The sequence below is a fragment of the Lepidochelys olivacea genome, assembly GCF_965140295.1.
Source record: "Lepidochelys olivacea isolate rLepOli2 genome assembly, chromosome: 13".
Classification (NCBI taxonomy): domain Eukaryota; kingdom Metazoa; phylum Chordata; order Testudines; family Cheloniidae; genus Lepidochelys; species Lepidochelys olivacea.
Genome location: NC_140423.1, coordinates 23,153,022 through 23,175,716, shown reverse-complemented (window position 1 = coordinate 23,175,716; position 22,695 = coordinate 23,153,022). Strand labels below are relative to the sequence as shown.

The following is a 22,695-nucleotide window of genomic DNA, read 5'->3' as shown; positions in this document are numbered from 1 at the left end:
CAATTCTCTCTAGGAATTGGAAAAGGCCCTTTCTGCTGACAACAAAAGCCTTTGTAAGATCTATGAAGGCCATACACAGAAGTTTGTTGTTGTTCTTCACATTGTTCTTACAGTTGCCTTAGTGTGAAGAGCATGCTGATAGTTGATCTACCAGCACAGAAGTTGCACGGATTCTCTGAATATGCACATTCAGCAAGAATTAAGAACATAAGAATGGCCATACTGAATCAGATCAATGGTTCATCTAGCACAGTATCCTGTCTTCTGACAGTGGTTGGTGCCAGATGCTTCAGAGGGAATGAACAGAACAGGGCTATTTATCCAGTGATCCATCCCCATCATATAGTTCCAGCTTCTGGCAGCCAAGGGTTTAGGGATAGCCAGGGACCCAACCCCATGGTCTGGGTATCTTGGCTAATAGCCATCGACAGACTTATCGCCCCTGAACTTATCTAATTCTTTTTTTAAAACCAGTTGTACTTTTAGCCTTCACAACATCCCCTGGTAATGAGTTCCACAGGTTGATGGTGCATTGTGTGAAGAAGTACTTCCTTATGTTTGTTTTAAATCTGTTGCCTGTTAATTTTATTGGGTGACCCCTGGTTCTTGTGTTACGTGAAGGGGTAAATAACGCTTCCCTATTCACTTTCTCCACACCATTTATGATTTTATCATATCCCCTCCCTTAGTTTCTAAACTGAACTACCAACCTTTTTAATCTCTCCTCACAAGAGAGCTGTTGCATACCCCTAATCATTTTTGTTGCCCTTCTCTGTACTTTTTCCAGTTCTAATGTATGGCTTTTTGAGATGGGACAACTAAAACTGCATGCAGTGTTCAAGGTGTGGGCATAAAATGGATTTATATAGTAGCAATATTCTGTCTTCTCATCTATCCCTTTCCCAATGATTTCTACCATTGTTAGCCTTTTTGTCTGCTGCTGCACATGAGCAGATGTTTTCAGAGAACTATCCACAATGACTCCAAGATCTATCTTGAATGGTAACAGCTAATTTAGATCCCATCATTTTGTACGTATAGCTAGGATTATGCTTTTCCTATGTGCATTACTTTGCATTTAATTAACCTTGAATTTCATCTGCCATCTTCTTGCCCAGTTACCCAGTTTAGTGAGATACCTTTGTAACTCTTTGCAGTCAAATTTGGACTTAACTCTCGAGCGATTTTGTATCATTTGCAAACTTTGCCACCTCACTACTCAGTGTTAAGGATGACCCACGTGAATGCCTTGCCAGCAACACTAACGAGAGAAAGTCCTCTGTAATTGTTACAATCACTCCAATCTCTCTCTCTTTTTTTTTTTAATACATACTGTATTATGATGTTAGCATCCTTCATGTCTTGTGGTACCCCACCTTCCCTTCAGCAGGCAAGCAAGGCATTGTGCAGATGTTCAAGCACAACTTCTCCTTGTTTCAGTACTTCAGCTGGAATTCCATCTTTTCTCGTGTCCTTCCCTGATGCTAGGGAGGTGATTGCCTTTTCAAGCACATTTATAGATGGTTCTATATCGAACTCTTCAGTAATCTGGAATCTAAGGATCATGCTTAGCACTACTTCAAAAACAATGGTTCCATGCAAATAGTTTGTAACTGATGCAACACTGGGTGGAGCACTGTTTGTGTCTAACGGTAATGATGTCTCCATTAAGAGATTTGAGTGGGACAGTCTATTTGGCAGAAAGTTCTATTGCTTTCTTGATTCCATCATACATACCTCTTAGATGTCCATTCTCAAAAGGACATTTGCATCTTCTCACACAGACCAAGACAGCATGAGGATATTGCAATGCACCTTTGGCCACTCTGGGGTTAGCACATATCTCAGGATAGAGGTTAATATCACCAATAAAATATGTTCTGCACTTTGCTTCAATAACTGGAAGTATTTCTTCAAAGTAGGATTAAAGCGATACTGACTAGGCCCAAAGGCTTGATGGCCATGATGTTTGGAAGCCACCACAGCCACAAGAGATGCCGGAGGGCAGAGCTGTACTGCAGTGCCAACCACCTGACATTTTCCCCGCAGCAAATTTGATTCAAGGTTTTCTCCCCTGGCCTTTGTTCAGTCAAGAACTAGCTGCAAAGCAGCAGCACCAGCTGGAGTTACTCTTTTGTGGACATTGTTTTTTATTCCAATGGGGATCTGGCATACCCTCCTAAAGAAACTACTCCATAGTGATGTAAGCCATGTCAATCCAACCTTCTCCATGAAACAAATGAAAGGGAGAAAAGAGGTGAGACAATTCTCCAGCCTTCTGTACAGCCAATTTTTGCTAAGCATCATGGAGAGGAAAAGACACGGCCTTAAGGATCAGTTCAGGGAAGGCATTTGGCATGAAAGGGGCAGCATGAAAACCAGTGCTAATATTTGTTATGGGAAAAACAGACAAAACAAGATAATTAGACCCCCAACATTGGTAAAGCTGAATGAGTCAGGCTGAGATATGCAACACGGACACTGCATTTAGCCCATTTCAGCAAGCCATCCATATTCAGCAAAGCATGAATATTAAATGGGACTTGTCAAATGAATGCCAAATCATGTGCCTATGTCCAAGCCACCTGAGCCTTTACTTACTAATCAACGTCCCCACAAATGACATACCAGCACGATTTAACACTTCCATGTTTGTCACCCTGTCTTGCCATCTTATTTGAAGAATTTTACACAAGCATCTGATATGAAAGCTGTTGAGGTTTTTTGTATGGTTTAGGGTAAATGCTGGATTATAGGATCCTGAAGAGTACATTGTACTCTGAAGCTCGTGAAGAGGCAGACCGCTGTGCAGATTTGAGGATGCTTGCACAGATGACTTAGTATCCTTTGGAATCTCTGTGGACGATTGAGAAAGGAGTGCAGAATGCCACGCTGGTTGGCAGAGCCAGCTTGTAGATGGAGCAAGGCAGACTGGATCAAGCTTCCTGATGTCTGGCGTCAGAGGAGGAAAGAAACTGCTGCTCTGATTCAGAGCATTGCTTGCGTGTGGGTGTTCCCTACCCGTGGAGGGACGATCACTCATGCATTGGACTCAGCAGCCATCGAAGAACTCATCAGCGCTTACACCATGCTCTATAAAGAGTGACTGTGCCATTATTATTATATAGGCACATGTTTGAGTGCTGTGCTGAAGAAGCCTAGTAAGTCAGATGGAGCAGAGTTATGAAGAGTCAACTAGGCATGGGATGTCATCTCATGCTCAGGTCAATCCTGGGCCAAGTGTTGTGATGGTAAGAAATTAGGGAGGGGGACAGGAGGCAATCTGGAATTATTTGAATTTTAAAGGCACAATCTCTCAAGAGGCTACAAGGACCAGAAAGAAATGCTTTCTACAGCACCACTGGAAAGAAAGGATTCCCCTCTGTTCAACAGCACTTGTTCCTAAATCTGGTGGCTCGTAAACCATCAGATGTCAAAGCTGTCACAGCCCCTTGTTCCTGCAGTGCTTTTTGGGTACTGGAATAGTAAAACACAGTTTCATTTTTAATCAGTAGATGTTGACAAACACAAAACAAAAAGTGCACTGTAAAACACTCACATAACCCAAGCTCTTCTGAATCTGATAAGAAAACAGTGTTGCTGTGCATTCATTTTGTTCCAGCACAGGATCATTCCATCCAGAGAGCTGCTCTCTATGGGGTGTTAGGTCCTTGGACTTCTGCATCATCTGCTCAATGTTCTTTCTGTACGGAGAACTGCTCAGACTGTCTCTCTTTCATCAGATGCATTAATAAAAAGGTTTCCTCCTGTTGTGCTGAACTACTTCAAAGGGGACACTTGCTACCAGTTTAAGCCAAAAAATATGACCCAATTTAAAACTGTTCCAAACCTAATCAAGGTGGGAAAAGGAAGGAGACTGAAGTCTTCCAGATATCAAAAAATGCAAGACAGACATCACTTAACTTAGAAGTATTTCCAAGGACATGAGCCAGGCCCATAGGGACTCCTGGCACCAAGAAACAAAACAGGCAAGAGTGAGTTTGAAACTAAAATGAAAAACTAAACACAAAAATGTATCAACTCAGAGGGGAGGAGTCAGCAGGGTGCAGTGCTACAAAATCACAGGTTTTAAAGAACAACATTCAGTGTGGAACAAACAAGAGTTCTCGAGAAGGGGAAAGCAGGAGTTGATTGTCATTAGTTGTATAGGCTATTAATTTAGAGGAAACAACTGAAGGTCTCAAAAGAAGCCTGTCTCTTGTTGACCTTCAATTTATTTCTCAAGGTCAAAAAAAACCTCTAAGAACAATCAGCTGGCACAGGAGCGCAGGATTAAAGGAAACGTAGGAGGCCCATGCAGTGGGAAACTAAAGTCCTCTTTAATTTGCTTCCAAGTTTCAGCCCGGAGCCATGAGCACAAATCCTAATGAAGAGGCGTACTAGTGAGTTCTGAAACAGAGCTGTACATAGGGCAGATCCGCTGATAGGGGCTCACAACATTATAGATTCTCCTTTGGATTCGGATCCCTTTGCTCTGTGACCTGAGCTACATGAAGGGGCTAAAAAGTAGCCAGGTCTGGCCAGCTAAGCATTCCCCTCATTGTGGGGGAAACTGTGAGCCATTACAGACCCAGGATACCCACCCCCATGCCATGCCCAGCGTAGAGTACAGTGAGCAGAGAAAGGCTGCAGCCAGAGTACAATGCACAGGCAACATTCAGTGGTCTTGTGGCCCCTCCAGACCATAGCCAGATATCTTAAGAACAGCATCTAAGCTGGTCTACCCTACACTGGAGTTCAGTATGGCACAGATCCATCCCAGACACTTCCCCCTTCTCACTGAGATAGGAAGCTTAGTGAAGCAGAGATTCTTGGCCAGCATGTTTAAATAGGCCACTTCAACCAGTCCGGTTTATTCACATGTAGATTCATAGATTTTAAGGCCAGAAGAGGCCACTGTGATCCCACAGTCTGACCTTCTGCAGAACACTGGCCCTAGAATTTCACTTAGAAAGCTGTAAGAGATTCTCTGTGGGGTGCAGGGTACAGGAATCTCTGACTCTATACTTGAACCACTCGAGAACCAACCAAGGTAGATCATTTGAGAAGCTGAAGGGAATCCTGCAGGAAATGAGGTTGTTTCATTTGGATCAGAAATATTTTAAAATGTTTTTGAAAATAATTTAAGATTTTTTTTATAAATTTGATTTAAAAAAAAAAAAAAAAGGATTTTCAGTGCACAAAAAGGTCACTTGTATTCACAATATCGATCTGGCTGCCAGTTACCCAATGCTTAGATGAAACTATCTGTGTCCTGGCAAAAGCATAAAAGTCTTTAAAAACAGGTTTAATTGTCCATTATAATCCCCAAGTTCAGTTCAGTTAAAGCGCCGTCCTCAACTCATGCTACCCGTTGTCCCTGAGGTTTGACAGCATAACAATACAACTCACCCCTTTAGAGAGACTGATTGCCAAATAACAAGGTTGGTGCAATTGTTAGGTCCATAACCTATTTGTAGTCCAGGCCTTCCTACTTCTCAACTGTGTCACAAATGAGGGACCTCAAACCCAGACAATGTTTTCATATGCAAACAAGAGAGGGTGACCAGACAGCAAGTGTGAAAAATCAGGACAGTAGGGGAAATAGTTCCCTATATAAGACAAAGCCCCTATTATCAGGACGTCTGGCCACCTTAAAACAAGAGCTTGTGTATGCAAATTACAGTGCCTTGAGTGTACCCTATTTCTGAAACCGTGTTCGACAGCCAGTCAGAACACCTCCTAACCAGTGCTTTATACACTGATAAAATATAATATCAGATTTTCTTCAGTGGGTTCATTTTCCTACTTGCTTTTAAAATAAATTTAACTGCTCCCATACTAACACAATAGGCCGCAACACTAAACCGGAGCAAGTTATCCTCCTCTCGATTTAGACTGTTGGAGCGAAGGAAGAAGAAACAATGCCTCCTTGCTAATGTAACTGCTGCTCCTACAGTGTTTGAAGGGAAAGGGAGAAAGAACAGCAAGAAGGAAAGGAAAAAACACCATTTGTGACAGGATCACCTTGTACAAGGTGGATTCAGGCCAGGGCTATTTTAACTTAGCTTAACAAATAGAAGGCTAAGGGGTGACTCGATTACAGTCTGTACATACTTATGTGGGGAGCAGATACTTGATCAAGAGCTCTCTAATCTAGCAGAGAATGGTATAACATAATCCAATGTCAGGAAGTTCAAGCTAGACAAATTCAGACAGGAAACAAGGTATCAATTTTTAACACTGAGGGTAATTAACCACTGTAACAATTTACGAAGGGTCGTAGTAGATTCTCCATCGTTGCCAATTTTTAAATCAAGATTGGATGTTTTTCTGAAAGATCTGCTCTAGGAATTATTTTGGGGGAGTTCTCTGGCCTGTGTTATATAGGAAGTCAGGCTAGATCACAGTGGTCCCCCTTCTGGCCCTTGAATCTATGAATAAAATCCTATTAGTGGTTAACAAGTTCACACTGCACTATCATACAAGAGAGAAACACAAAAAATCTCACTCCAGAGACTAATTGCTGGAAAGCAGGAATAGGGTTTTCAAAGTAGCTAGAACCAGTCTCTTTCTAGGGGCTGTCTCAGCTGATAAGTCTTAGAGTGCTTTGCTTTTTTGGTATGAAGCGTTGTCGTAGCCAAGTTGGTCCCAGGATATGAGAGAGACTAGGTGGCTGAAGTAATATCTTTATTGGACCAACTTCTGTTGGTGAAATACTACCTCACCCACCTTGCTTTTTTTGCACATACGCTCATATTGCCCTGCGTTATATTTTCCAAATACTTTCTGGGTAAAATGACATCTTTGTACTGATAGCCTTTACCTTGACCAATGAATTTTAAAAATTTATCATGGGCGTTGTGAACAGGAATGACCATGTCCAGCCCAAGCCCAGAAGTCTACACACCAATGAAACAGCCACGCAGCCCTGATCTTTTTATTTACTTCGCTGGGAACTGGACTGAATCGGTCCCGGAGATTGTTCCGTGAAGATAGTAATAGCAATAGTAGTAAAAGCTGCTGTCATCGCATCTCTTTGAGAATAGGAATAGGTCCTGGAAACAACTTCCATTTAAAAGTGATAGCAGAACAAAAAATAGGACACAGCATTAAGACAGGTTTCAGAGTAACAGCCGTCTTAGTCTGTATCCGCAAAAAGAAAAGGATTAATTGTGGCACCTTAGAGACTAACAAATTTATTTGAGCATAAGCTTTCTAAGGTGCCACAAGTACTCCTTTTCTTTTAGCATTAAGGCAGTTTGTAGGCTATTTTGCCGACGACAGACCATAAGTTGGAAGGCTCTATGTACACCGAATCCTGAATTAATGGCGGCATCCCAGTCTTTCATTGCAGTTTCAAGACCAAGTTTTTTAGGTGCAAGGCTAACACTTTACACCACACCACTAATGAATCTGGCATTAATGCCAGTGTAATCAGTTCAGGGCGGATCAAACCAGTGCAAGAGCGAGCCTTCAAAGCTATAGTCGGTGTAGGGACTTCCATACTGCCCTTCCTCTACTGCTGGCATTTCAAGGAAAAGGGGCAGGGTCAAGATTCCTCCAGACTATGCTGATCCTCTACTTGTGATTTGAAGCCAGTGAAAGTTAGAGCTGCCTCCAGGCTTCTCTAGCTCAGCACAGCTGGATCAGCACTGCAGAACAAGAGGCATCAGTTGCAGGGCAGTGCAAAGCTGAGCTTTAAGCCAGCTCTGCACACACCTCCCCTGACATGCTACATGCAGGTCATCCACAGCCCAGGGGAGCCACAGCATTCATGCTTGTGTCAAAATACTTTATCAAGATTGCTTGGCCATAAGATTGTAGACTTGCAACTCAACTCTCAGGCTCTAGCAACAGTAGCTGGGATTTTGTTACCACCATCTGCCTCTGGGATTATAGGTTGTGCTCAGACATGACAGTTGCTTTAGCATGGCCTTCCTCTACACTGGGAACAGCTCTGGAGCTGGAATTCTCTGCTTAAGCTGCCTTCATCCTGATGTCAAGCACATTTTTCATTGTGGTACCATGTTTTCAGCCCACTGATGATCCCTCAGCACAACAGAAATGAGCACGCAATGCTGGCTGACTGCCTCCTTCTGTCAGCTGAATGGGGTATTGTGCTGTACTTTTAAAAGTAGTTTCTTCACTTGCTCACAGGGTTTCCTTAGACAATACGTGTTCCACAGGCTTGGCATACCTAGAATACGCACTGAATCATCTGTGCAATTCTCCCCTGCTCTGGGCGAGTCTTCTCCAGGAAAAAGGAGAGCATGCCCCAACTGCTGGCCTCTCACCCCACAACCCTACCCAGAGCAGGGTGAGAACATAGTGGTAAAATATTACCTTGCCCTGTCTACATGAGCTGGTGAACTATGAAGCCTAAATTTGCCTAAAAGTGCGTCCTCAAATCAACTTGTACTGCTGCATCCAAGCAACAAAAATGCTTTCTGTTCCAGATCTAAACCTCTCCAATCTTTATTTCCACTTCAGCTGTGCCAATATAAGAGCAAGTCAAATTTTCAAGCTAAATGACCCAAGCCCTGGGAAACTGCACCTCAATCCTCTCCTTTCTGGGCTATATCCCAAGAAGGCTACCATTACACACCTAGGGTGTGGTGGTGCAGAAAGGAAATAACCAAATTAGAGGTGAAGGAAACACGAGATTTGCACACCACTAATAAAACAAAACTACCTTAAGCATAATCGAGACATAAGAAAAAATCAATACATAAGAAAAAAAAATCAAGACACAATTTGCATTTAAAAGTGATTTATTCAACAAAGGAAGTTCTACTGTAGTTAGCGAAGTGAACTGATTGTTTCTGACCACCATGTCCTTCAAGATTTCAGAACTGGTAGATTTCATCCTCTCACGCCTACTTTTTATTCACAGATTGGAATAAAAAAAACAAGCTTTCATGCTTTCTCAACTCTCTACTGATTTAACTAGTTGAATACACTGGAATGAAGAAAACGTTCTCTCTGTACCAGCAAAAGGTGTTACTGCTGTCAAAAGCTAGCACACTCAACCTCTTCCATCAGTTCAGCGTTCTGACTTTCTTGAAAATACGGCAGCAAACATGAACTGCTTGATATTATTTTCTGAATTTAATTGAACTGATTTTAATAGATTATAATAATTTTTGGACTTAATATAAATTAATTTCAAATTTAATTTTAAATAGTTTAAGTAAACCTGCATTTAGTTAAGATTAAATGAAAAAAATTTTTTTTAAATCAATTTTATCCACTCTGCAACCACACAGGCAACCATGATTTATTCACCATCCTACCCGCAAGTGGGAGTAATGATGATCTACTTCCATCACACATAAGGTAACTGGGGCACAGAATTTCAATCATTTGACAAAAGCCAGAGAGTCAAGATATCCTGGCTCCTAGACTTCTGCTCCAACCTGTAGACAATGTTGCCTCCGTGTTAGAGTAAGTGAGCTTGGTTCTATTCCAATCTCAGCTGTGCAACCTTGGGAAAAATACTTAACCTCTGTGTACTTCAGCCTTCCCATGTGTACAGGGACAAGTTATCTGTCTCTCAGTGGGGGAGCTAGTCTGTGTGTAAACATGCTTTGAGATCCTCAGGCAAATCATGGTAGGAAGGTACGCCAAGGATTACTTTCTGTTTGTAATTCCAAGGAGGCCTTTCTTTAATAAATGAAGGACCAAAGATACATATCACATGTGGTTAGTATGTTTCTAATTTGCCTTACACCTACTTAATCGGTGTAGTAATTACTATGAAAAAACTCGGCAGCGCCAGTCATTTCCTGTTGCAACCCATTCCAGAAGCTAGACAATTTCACTGTGCATTAAACCAGATAGAATAGATAAGCATAGTTTACTGCTCAGGAATGCTGGGAAACAATTGGCAAGAGATTACAAGGAAGGTACATGAATTAACTACTGACCAACAGCATAAAAAAAATAAAAAAGACCAGAGAAGGATACACTGAAGGATCAAGTTAAGCTTCATGCTTAAGAGATTTAGGGACAGTAGAAAAACAGGAAGGGCAGAAACATAAGCTCCTTACTTGGATTGCTCAGGTTATGTCTACACTTAAACAACTAGAGTAGCACAGCTGCATCACTGTAGTGCTTCGGTGTAGACTTTCACTATAGCAACAGGAGGGATCCTCCAGTTGCTGTCATTCAGTGGTTCCCAAACTGGGGTTCGCGAAATGTTACAGGGGGTTCTCGGGAAAAAATGCCCTAATGGCGGACAGAGCTGTCCCTAGGGACCCCGGGCAGCACGGAGCCAGCAGCCCAGAGCCCCTGGACTTCCAAGAGCTAAGCAGATCAAAGCAAGCATATCTATCACACTGAGGAGATTTAAACTTCAAGACTCCTTATAAGAAATGGAAAGGGAGGTGGATAGTTTTTGCAGGCAGCTAGTATTGCTTTTTAAATTATTATGAAGAACAAGTTTAAGCTTTGTTGTAAGGTGTGTTGTTTGCCTGGACTTCGAGACCTGAATGCTTCTGTAGGAGGAACTCTTTGAGTTGGATTCTTAAATACCTTCCTGCTGTTTCACATCTGATACTCCTTGATGAAACACAGGAGCCTTGTCTTATAACAGGCTTATTCAAAAAGTGATACAAGTTATGAAAGTGAGATCTTGAAAGAGTGTTGCCATTTTCATAAATGTAATAAAAATACCGTAATGATAAATAAGAATTAATCATAAATAGTGTGTAATAAGCATGTCATAAAAACAAATTTTATATTTCCAAGATCACTGCTTTTATGAATTATACTCAGGTAAAGGAGAAAATCCCTGGAAATATTCATTTTTAGGAGGGGGTTTGCGAGACTTGACATCTTAGTGAAAGGGGTTCACCGGTTGTTAAAGTTTGGGAACCACTGCTGTAGTTAATCCACCTCCCCAAGAGGTGGTAGCTTGGTCAACAGAAAAAATTCTTCTAGCACGGTCCACATGGTGGGGTTAGGCTGGTTTAACTACATGGCTCTGGGTGTGTATTTTTTTACCCTGAGCGACATAGCTGGGTTGACTTCACTTTTTCAGTGGCATATGCTGAAACAGTAAAAAATGTTGACTTTGCACAGAGACAGAAAATTCCGCAGCTTGGTAACCGTTCTCAGGCGTTTAGCAAAAGCAACTGCCAAGGACAGGTTAACCTCACCATTGTTCATGATGCATGAACAGTTCCTGTGTGCAGCTTGGTCATCTCACGGAATGTCACTAAGCAAGTTCTAGAGTTCAGAGAATACAAAGCAGCTGGCTACCAGCATGCAGAGTAGGGAACTCATCAATACTCACACATGGCCTTTGCCTGCCAGATTTAAATAGAAGGGTTAGAAGTAATAGGGGGAGGTGCGCTCAGGGAAGGAATTTGAGCTGGATCAATAGCGCTTTTCCAAGATTGCTTGGGAGGAATGGTAACAAGGCTACCATTACAGGGAGTCCCAGGTACGACGGGGTATACGATGGATACTGAAATGACGAATATCAGGGAATTTTTTCCCCATAAGAAATAATGCCCCCCCCACCTCATTCCACCCCCTCCTCTGGACGCGCCCCATCCCCGCTCCTCCCCCTCCCTCCCAGCGCCTCCTGAACACCAGGGGAAGCACCCAAAAAAAACGACACAGAAGGTGAAGCAACGGATATGCGGACTGGGACCAATACGAATTGGAACATGTTCCCCTATTGATGAGCAATGGATATGTGAAACCGACAGATAAGAGGAAGACATATCCCGGGGACCCCCTGTACTGGGTAAAATGATAGGTATCTTAATGACAATCCAATACACATTCCATAGTCACCACTGCAGAAACAATGGATCATTAAAAGCAATTAATCAGAATACTGGGATTTTTTGCACATCATTTCACAAACATACACTTCATTGTACAGCAATCAAATTCTATGTCTATAAGACTACTGTAGAGAGATTAGTTATACAAGAGTTAAGTGGTTTATATGATGGCTGGACTTGAATGAGTGTTTCTAACCAACACCTGGCATTCTGCCTTCAACCTACTGTTTGAATTTAATGAGAACTACTTCTATTCCTGCACCTTCTGATTGAGCAATACAGGTATTATGTTGGCAGTGTGGAGAATTAAGAACATGTGGCTAAGTGGTTTTCAAAAATACCAAGAGTTCAAACTATTCAATAGCCAACTGTCTTAAAAGAAACCCCCCAACTGTCTCAACGAAATACTGCGGACTTAGAATCTAGTCCAGATTTTAAAAATGTGGAAACTAAAGTAATGTTCCCCTCCCAACAGTTTTTACAAACATGTTTTCTGTTTTCCTCCTTTGTTGCTATGTGGAAGACTCAGACTGATTATACAGCAAAACAGACCACACAAAATATTGTGAACTTCAAAAGTACACAAACTGAAAACAGAGAAACATACATTTTCCTGTAAACCCTTTCAGATGGGATAATCTACCCTGCTCATTCTAACAATAAAACATTTTCAAACAGAAGTATGATTTTTAAATAGAGGGTCTCTCTGCAGCCGGTGTATATTCTCAATACAAAGTGGTAAGCTAGCTAACTAGCAGAATCCAGTAAAAGATGCTCTGATATGATTCATTGATTCTTAAGGTTTATTCTGTTTCACACAAGAATTCCGAGCCAAGAAGCATATTTATGTGACACTGATTTAGATTAAAATGCTATATGAGAATTTATGGAAGATCAAGATGGCCAAAAAGTGTGTTTTTAAAGGAATTAACTACTCTTGTTCATATTCCCATTAGGGTTTCACCTTGTTTCCACACATTTGTATATTCTACTGGAGTGCAATATTGTTCTAACTCTACATCCTGCTTTCTGAACAGAACTTAAAATGTACAGTAAAAAAGTAACTCAAAAATGTGAGCACTCCGTACCTGCAAATGCCCGAGACCTGTGAATGGGAAGGAGGCTGGATGGAATGGAATACAAGTTGAGGTCTGGGAATCCGAGTTCTGGCAAACCCAGAACCAGGCTTTCCAAGTTTATCCATGGTCTTGGTTACAAGAGGAATCAATGGTTGCTTTCTTTCAGCAGCAGCAGTCCATCCGTGTGCCTTTGACAGTCACAGAGCAAGGGAGTTGCTGTTATTCCTTGTGTTACATCTGCAGCTGATTGCAAAGAAAGCAAAACTACAGCACCACCTACTCATGCTGCAGAAACTCTGCTAATTGGATGGTAATTCCCTCCTCCTCCTCTCATCCACCCAGCCAGTCTGATGTAATAATATCATGGTAAACATACCTGTGACTTTAAATATACAGCTATGCAGCCCGTCCAAGAGCTATAATCATCTGTCCTGTGCTGGGAATGCAATACATACCTGAAGGACATAGTGAAACCAGCTTCTGGCATTTGAAAATTGTATTGTTATATGTTTAGATCTAGAGAAACTGTCTGCTCTACCATTTTCCACATAACTGATGCAAATCAGACAGGGAACATGTCCAAGCCAGGGCTAGTTAAACGATAACTAAAATCTCAACCATGTGAAAAGTAACTCCCATGAGGGGCATAAATAGCTCTGAACAATCAACCCACCTGAACTGTACACCAAGGGTCCTCACAGACTGGGATACGTTAACCTTTCAGTAATCCCACTGAGAATGCATTATATCTACCAGAGGGTCAGATGATATAAGTGCACAAATTGAAGCCCAAGAACTCTGGGAGAAGAGGAGAAACAGACAGTTATATGGCTGTTCCAAGCTTTGGTATCATGTTCTGAACCTATTTCCTGATGAGTTGGGAGCGTAAAGAGCAGTATTAACTGGATTACAGTAGTACCAACAACATGCAACCAAACATATGGCAAGATACAAATCCCAGGCCCAAAAACTCATTGAAGACAAGCAATATATGACAGGAGAGGGGGAAAGGATAAAGCAGTCATATTCCCTCCTTTTGTTCTTTCATCAGCGGTCTTCTTTCCACCTTCCTTCCACCCTCAGTTGTTCTGAGATTTTTCCTGTCTGATTTTCAGTGTTTGTTTTCTGTTCCTTGTCTTTTCACTAACACTGAGTTACCATAATCGCTGCAAATCTTACAGAAAAATAAAATCATATTTGAAATGTACTCAGTGAAGCCATGTAAGGCTTGTCAAATACTAACAGATCTTCCCAATGTTCCTAGCACTAATGGTTCTATGGGTCATTCTCCTTATTACTGGGTCAAGAGAAGGGGCACCACCAACTGAATTTCCTCAGAAGGACTCAATATTTAAAGTAAGAGTATGCTAAGGCCATCTCATTTGTGAATTCCTTCTACTTATTAACACAGCCACTATTCCAACCTGTGTACTAGTAACTATAGACCCTATGTAGGGAATTCCTAACCACTGGATCTGCATAAATTTAGATCTAGCGGCCAGTCTGCACTAGTTTATTCATTGCAGACAAGCATGACCCATGGCAGCAACATGCGGCACTCTACCCACGTTGCCGTCCCTCCGCAGGGCTAACTTAGGAACTGAGTGAGGCTTGGGGCTATGTGCAGGGAATCTGCACTGGGGTGAATTTCACCCCAACCCATTTGTAGAAGTCAGTAAGTCTGTTGCCCGGGCATTAATATTAGCCAGGCGGGGAACATTTCCAGTTTTCTTAAAAGTATAAAAATTACCCTCACTTCTGTCGTGTTGAAGAATTTGTCCTTTTGATATTCTTGGAGCTTGACGGAATGAATGTTAAATGTTAACAGATCTTCAGTGGGTGTCAACTGGCATCACTCCATTGAAGCCAGTGGAGCAGCTGAGGACCTGTCCCACAAGAGGTCTCATGCCAAGTGCACTGTGCTTTGACACAGGCTGTAAAATTCACAGCCTTTTCTTCGCCTTTTAGATGATCCTTCCACAGCTCCCCCTTAAAATTCCTATGAAAGAAAACAAGTGCACATAACTACCATTGCTGAAAGAACAGAGGGCACGTCACACCCCACAGACGCCTTCTCCCAGCACTTGTAGGCAGCCTCAACATGTCTTGCCTTTGCCAAACAGGTTTTCCGATAATACAAGTTGTCTGCGGGATACCCAATAATAATAATACAAACTAGATTCACAGTCCTGGGTTTTTAAAACGGACAGTGACTATACAAGACGATCGTTCAATCAGGTAAGCTACAAAATGGAAGCGTTTAGAGTATATAGGATGGACTGAAACAGGAACATGTCACAATTTGTTTATGTAACTTAATTCCTGGGAGCAGACCAGCTTGGGCACAATATTTCAAAACTGAGTTTAACAACAGGGGTACATGTATGCAACTCAGAGTTGCTCCATATCTTGTATGGGGCCAACTGGGTGAAAGTACTGAGCCTACCCCGTATTCATTCCTTTTTGCATTAAAGTTGGTGACTTACTGGCATCTGCGAGGGATAATTCGCATGAAACTCTTTCCAAAAAAAGGACAGAAAGTCACACCACCTGCTAAGCTTGTGCTCCAGGTGCAACTCCACTGTTCTGACTCTGATCTCACACCACTGAGAATCAGGAATCTCTCCAGTGAAGTCAGTGGGATTACATAGGTATAAAGCCTAATTGGGTTCAGAACCAGGCCCCTCACGCGCATCCTCAGTCATGCATCTTCCAGATGGAAAAAAAGACGCAGCCAAAAGGAAAAAACAAGAATTCATTTCTGGCTTCTGAGAGCATTTGAATGAGTCACTACAACAACCCAGCACCGGGATTCGGCTGTTAACAATATAGGTGACTCCATCGTCAAAACATGAGTTGCTGCTTAGTGGCTTGCCAATGCGCACAAAATGTTTTCAGACAAGTTGGCCAACACCAGTAAGCCCTCATTTCGCTAGGGGAGTGCGGGGTTGGGGGGAGGCCTGAGGGGCGCTGTAAGAGGTTCAGATAACCGGGAGGTTCAGTCAAGCAGACTGCACATGCCCCACAGGGCTGAAGCCTCCGGGTAAGCTCATGTGCAACCCCCAAGATCTCTGTAGCTACATTCCTGTGAGAATTTTGCTCCTGCAGGATGAGCTCTGCAAGAACAGTTTCAGATGTTGCAACACCTTTCTGGGTACGTGGTGTTAGCCTGCAGCCACACTGCTGGTTAGTCATGTTAGAAGCTAATGGGCTGCGCTAACTTGAGCAGTAGCCTATACCACTGTTTGGGCCAGCCAACTTGAGTCAAAAATCACCACCATATTTCAGTTAAGAGTATGCGTGGGCATGTGAGTCAAGTTAAGGGCACCACTCCAGTAAACTCTGCAGTGAAGACAACCCGCTAGAAGTGACAGCAGAAACAGATATTGTAGAGTGCATTTTAGCCATTCAGACTTCATATATGCTCCCAAGCGAAAGACAGTGTTTACCTGGAGTGAAGGGTGAAAGTCTGTCACGTCAGCTGAAATCCCATAAGAGAATGAGGTCCTTTGCTCAAAAAGCATGAAGGTTAGAAAGCACTCTTTACATTTTACAGAGTGCCCATTAATGCTAGGTATGTAAGACAACATTAAGTCATCCAAGTAATTTTAGCTCTTCCCCCTGCTCCTCATCAGAGATCAGGAGAAACCTCAAGCTACACTATCTATCCATCCACACATCCTTATTGAGATTAAGTAATTATAGTTTTTGTAGTCCCCAATGAGATGAGCCTGTGTGATGGATGGATAAGATTATCCGAGTCTCTGCTTGTTCTCAGAATGATGCTACAGATAGAGCCCTGTGCGGATACCAAATTTGTACCCGCATCCAATCCACAATCTGCAAACATGCAGGTGAGGATATCCACAGATATAAAGCAGATATCCGCAGATTTGCATGGCTCTAGCTACAGAGGCATTGTTGTGGCTTGGGGTAGTGTAAAGTAACAGTGAGATTTATTTAATGGTAACCAACCAGTAACAATAAAGCAGCTACAGAGATTTTTGGACCCTATAGAGCTCCCAAGTTTGTGGTTCTACAGCTCCTCCAAGAGTCAGGATCTTGGTTTTACATCTTACCTGGAAAAAGGCACCTCATGCAGCCCCATGTTTTGCTAGGGCATCGGTTCAGTGATGACTCAGAGGGGAAAGCATCACCTTCAGTGAATTCTCAACATTACTTTACATCATGCAGCCACCTGGCTTTTAAGTCGGAGGATTCAATCCAAATACTGCACAGGTGAGAGCCTGCTCAATGGCACATATAAGACCCAATCTGATCCCAGCCTAAGACTGTAAATCAGAGGGCATAATCCTCCATTTGTGGATTCATAATCTGCTTTAAAGCACCTACGTGTTATGTGACAAACAGAGGATCAGAACTTCAAGTGAGAATAAACAACAGGAGCAGATGACTCAGAAAAGCAGTGCAGATTCTGTTTTCATGCAAATAAACTTTAATCTTGTAATTGAATATCTTTCTTTAAAAAAAAAAAGGAATGATGGTCAGGGAATACACTAGCAGCTGGGGAAAACGGGGTGGATGCAGTGAGAGCTACAGACAAGCAGTGGAACCCAGAGTTACTTCTGTCCATTCAACACACTATCAGCAGTTGCAGCTGTGCTGTTCAGTTGAAAGTAGAGCAGAAGCTGGGAGCTGCCTGCACAAAGCAGGAATAGATTGCATACCATGAGAGGTGGACAGAGGGGAAAAGAAAACTTGCAGGATGGGGAAATGGAGAAGAGGGCAGGAAGAGGCACTGCCAAGCAGGCTCTGCATTCCCAAATGGTCTCAGCATTAGCTGACCAATTATCTCACCACTTCTGCTGTTCCCCTGTGTGCCTCTAAAGCGGCACATGAGAATTGAAGAGTTAATAGTGAAGACGTGGGGGGAGGGAGGGAGGAGAAGAAGGCAGAAAATCCGTACACAACAGCCCAGAGTTTCAAATTTTGTACACAGATTTAGCATACAACATCAATGATATTTCAGTTATAAAAGTACCTTGGGCCCTAACATAGCAGTCATCAGGCTTGAGAACTATAGTGAACTTTGAAGAACCTTTTCATTTATAACCCACCCACGTTGACTTACTCAGACCTTTGTCAAACATTCTCCTTTTGAGTTAAAGCTTTCCATGATTGCTCCTGCCTAGAGTAGAATTGCAACCTATATTTCTCTTTCTTAATCAGAGGCAACTTTCCAAATACAATAGGGTTCGGGGGCAGGGCACCCAAAGGGGTGAGGGTGTATGTAAGTAGAAGAGAGTATGTATCCTAGATGCTAAGGTGGGGGCAGCTGTACTGGGAGGGGATGTTACATAGAAACGTTATAATTATCAGAACCTAAAAAAAATTTTTTTCCCCAAATGTCTTTTCTCATACTACACCAAAAATCCACTGAGTCATGCACTTCCGGCCCCCATACCTTGTATTGGGATGCTGTATCATTCACTATGCTGTTTTGCCACTAGATCTATTTAAATTCTGATGTGAGTAGTTCAGACCCACCTTTGTACATTTATTTTAAAACATTCTGCACCCTGAATTTGATTCAGTCCTGTTTGTATGGAGCATTCATTATTGGTGACCGTTCAGGCCACCAAAAATTGATTAACTTGTGCACAAATGTACATTTGCTTGGAAGTTTCTACTCCAAGTTAGTTACTGTCCTATTTCAGTCATCCATTCTGGGAACCAGAACACTTGCAAAATAGAGGTTAGGAAACAGCACCAATTTCATTATTCCTGCATTTTTCATACGCCATTTAAGAGAATGCATTTCTGCAACCAACATTTTTGGACCCCATTAATTACATCATTTCACACTCGGGCCAAAGCTCTCTGTTCAGTTGTAAGCAGCTCTACAATAAAGTTTATCTAAACAAATGTATGTCTCGTCACTACTGTAAATAATGAGATTTAAAACCACCCAAAACATTTCCACTGCCCAAGGAAAAGCTGTAACAATAGACGGAAGCTCTAATACATAAAAGACACTATTGCTTTGATGAATGAAGTTATTTACTAACCTAGTTGCACAAGTTTCTGCCTCCAGGGCATTTTTCAAAGACCGTAAAAAACTGCAGCTCTTAAATAGATTTCAGGTTATGACTTTGTTTACCTAGCTGTTGAACACACACCTCACTCGGCCCCGTAGGGAAATAAGAACAGTAAAGAAGTTAATGGCGTACAATATCTTGTATCAGGTTATATCCTTCCAGCTGTACCTTTAAGACAGATACAAACCCGATGGCAGAGTGGAATGAGAGCCACCAGTCTAGCATGCTAAATACATTTTAGTAGTCGGTCAGGTAGCTTTAGGAATAAAAAAAAATGGTGGCCCTTGCAACCCACCACCAGATGACATGAAATGCTGCCTTTAACTTCTGAAGACAGAATACAAGGATGGGGTTGGCAATTGGTCAGAGCACCTTCCATCCTCTAAGTTCAGCCCCTTACCATAATGAATGAATATCCAATTTCCGTGCAGTAGCCTCAGTCCAATGTGAACTGGACAAGAGTCCACATCACAAAATACCCCAACATAACTGCTCATCTCTGCAGATCAGCCAGGAACTGACCAAGCTACCCCCTCTCCCTAGAGCTCACCCCCTCCACACCAGGTTTAGGACCCACTGGCACAGTGTGATGTTGATAGCTTGCACTACTCTTGGCTGCCACCTACTCATTTCCATGGATAAAGAGCCTGCAGAGATCAGACTCCAGCTCTCAACTCAGCACATTCCAAACACTAATTTCACTCCCTCCCTCCCCCCCCCCCCCGGGAAGAAGTTAAAGGAGACACTCGCTATAAGACTTGAGACACTTGGGGTACCCAGATGGATGGAGCTGTAGGGCAGGCAATGCTATACATGGACACACTATTTCTTCTCCTGCTGCCCTGCTTTTCAGCATAAACCACAGAAATTTAAGGCAGTCATCTTGTTTATTTCCTGCCCCATAATTACAAGGATCTCCACAACAGCTGGATGGTCACCGTGAGCTCAACTTACTGTGAGTAAATGCATTTTCCAAACATCCCAGGGGGTTTACCATTCGATAAGAACGAAGCACGACCACTATGAAGGAGCACAGCTGCACATGCAGCTTCACCGTTTTTTGCCTGAACGTGGGATCAGTTGCTCTCGGGTTCCCAAGGTTGTGTATTGTCCAAAATGAACTCGCCAAGCGGCAACTAATGCCTGTATTTTATTTTAAATAATATTCAGGCAGGGATTAGAGAGAGAGAGAATCTAATCACAGGGAGGAGGGCTGAATCTTTCAACAAGACTATCGTGAGATGTCCCATTGCGAGCCGTGCCCAGACACAAGAACTAGCAAACTTTGAAGTCAGGATATTTAAAAAAAAAAAAAAAAACAAATGCTGCTTCGTGCAAACTCAGCGTATTGCACCTTCTTCAATCTTGCCCCCTTTTGCATTTTTGAAGACAAAATGTATCTAGGTGCCAAAATCCCTTCTGGAATTCAAAACAGCTTGCAGCTTGTTCATTTGCTCCAAACCAGCCGCTGGTTTGGAAGGTAGAACAGGCCACTCTCCGGAATGCCAGCATTCTGCTTTGTAATAATGCACAAAGAGATCATATAAATTGAATTCACTTCTCAAGAGCAATGTTGTTTCTCTCTGTGCCCATAGAACATTAGCTCCCAAGCAAGCACCCACACATCATCATGGCCAAGGTAACCTCCCGCTCTCAGTATTTTTGGACACAGGCTGTGTTTTATTTTTCTCTCTAGTTTGTTTTTTGAAGCAAATGCTGCTGCACTGGTTTGTGGTTTTGGATACCAGCCAACCTCTCTTTGCTAAGCAAAGTATGACAGGAACGCCAAACGAGAGAGAAATACATTCATCTGCTAACATTGCCAACGGGGTCCTCTCTACTGAAATAGAGATAAAGCTGTCTGTGTGTATCAGTTTAACTCCCTCGCCAGCCACCCCCACAGGTTGCCCTCTGAGAGCCTTTGCTCTGTTCTTCACTGCAGAAGAACAGCATTTACTTTAAAAGGACATATTGTGCGGCAAAAGCAAGGGAGAGTTTCGTTTCCAATTCAGAGGAGCTGGGGGCACTTTTGTCTCTGGATAATACTCTCAGTTTCACCAGGACACTGACGCCCACTAGTCTCACCCCAGAAAAGAAGTCTATTTACTTCGGCTTCCTGATTAACTGCATCACTTGTCCTCTGCTTGCAAATTAGAAGCTTGCTGAGGAACCCCTTTCCAAGTGATATCAGCCAATGTTTGTACTCAAAGGCATAATTACTGTTGCATTGGTTTAGCATGGGCTACAGGTCTAAACTTGCAGCCTGCTTCCACTCCACAAGATCTTTGCCATCCATCCAGTGGGATGGAGAGCAGGCCCCTAAGGAGGAATTCAATTGTTTTCTTAGTCATACAATCCTTTTCTTATGGAAAATGTCATGTGACTGGGATTTACAGTCAGTCATTTTCCTCATTTGCCATCAATGTCAGTAGCGATTTAGGACATACATAGGACAATATCATATTTAGCGTGTTGACCTTTTTCCTTTGAAAACTCTACCGTTAAAGACAACTTGGTTGCCTCAGTTTACCCCACACTAGATCTTCAAAAAAATTAAAAAAAAAAGATCCTTGCATCATGCACAAAAAAGCTGCTAGAATGACAGCTGGAACAAGCTCGCTCTCGGTACTTGCAATAAGAACGCAACAGTGGTTTTCACAATACAGCTACCAGTTTCATGAGGGGGCTATGAAAGAGGACATCAGATACAAATCACTTAGTAATAACTAAGCCTCTTTATAATCCTACCTCAACAATCCAGAAAAACCCTCAGTGGAAATTCTAGTTTAATTTTTCCAAGATATTTTAGGGCAAACGATAAATGGAATTACATTGATCTTAATGAAAGCCAAGATGGGCACATTGCGTAGGTGAAGTGAGGAAATACAGAATTTAATTTGTGAAGTGAAGATCTTAAAGAGAGATGAAATAATAGTAATATCTGATCAGCTATTTTCATCAATAAATCTCAAATTGTTTTACAATGAGAGCAAGTACTATTATCCCCAATTTACTGGAAAACTGATACAGAGAGGTGAAATGATTGCTCAAGGCTAACACAGAAGGTGGTCAGTGGTACTGGCTGGACTAGAACCCACATATCTTTACTTCCTGTCCACCATCACATAACATGCATCATCCTGCATCCCTCACATATCTACAGGTTAGAGCAAGGAACTGGAAGCCACAACTCCTTGTTCTGTTGCTGACTTGCTGTGTTGTCTTGCAAAGTTACTTAAACTTCCTAGACTTCAGTTTATACCCAGTGTGCAATATGGAAATAATACTTACTTGCTTGACAGTGGTGTTTTGCAGCTTAATTTGTTTAAGATTCTCTGATCAAAGACATTGTATGAAGTACTAGAGATGGACAAGGGGACAGAATTCCATTTCATACAGTTTGGCATCATTTTACAGTTTTTCCCCCTCCCCCTAAGCCCCCTGCCCCCCCCCCCCCACACACACACCCTGAATTTCAGGTATCTCTAGATTAAGTTTAAATGAGCACACATCCATTACACAGATAGATATGCTATAACAGTGATTTGGTTTCTTAGTTCACAAATCCTGCATGCCATCATAATTGTACTATCTGAACTTCAGGTCAGCTCTAGTAAGTGTTATAATCCATCAGTTCTAAGCAGCAAAGCATGTCCTTCATAATTGATATTTTCCCCACATGTGCGTGACTCAATTCGGATGTTTTATTGTGTTCAAATGTTATTGTGAACTTTGTGTTGAGCTCAAAGGTTACAA

General features: G+C 42.2%; 1 protein-coding gene across 8 annotated transcripts in view; it reads right to left on the bottom strand.

The window, feature by feature from the left end:
* The window catches only part of ARHGAP40 (Rho GTPase activating protein 40), a 74,898-nt gene that overhangs the window by 33,585 nt on the left and 18,618 nt on the right, over positions 1-22,695 (bottom strand). For 2 of the 8 annotated variants that reach the window (XM_084645760.1, XM_084645763.1), the window contains exon 1: positions 12,890-13,203. In XM_084645760.1, coding sequence (XP_084501886.1) covers positions 12,890-13,005 — 116 coding nt within the window. In that variant the 5' untranslated portion in view covers positions 13,006-13,203. Of the gene's footprint in view, positions 1-12,889; positions 13,205-13,335; positions 13,415-13,553; positions 13,679-14,636; positions 14,880-19,893; positions 20,011-22,695 lie in introns of those variants that run through there. The other 6 variants (XM_084645766.1, XM_084645767.1, XM_084645765.1 and 3 more) reach the window with 6 other exon arrangements.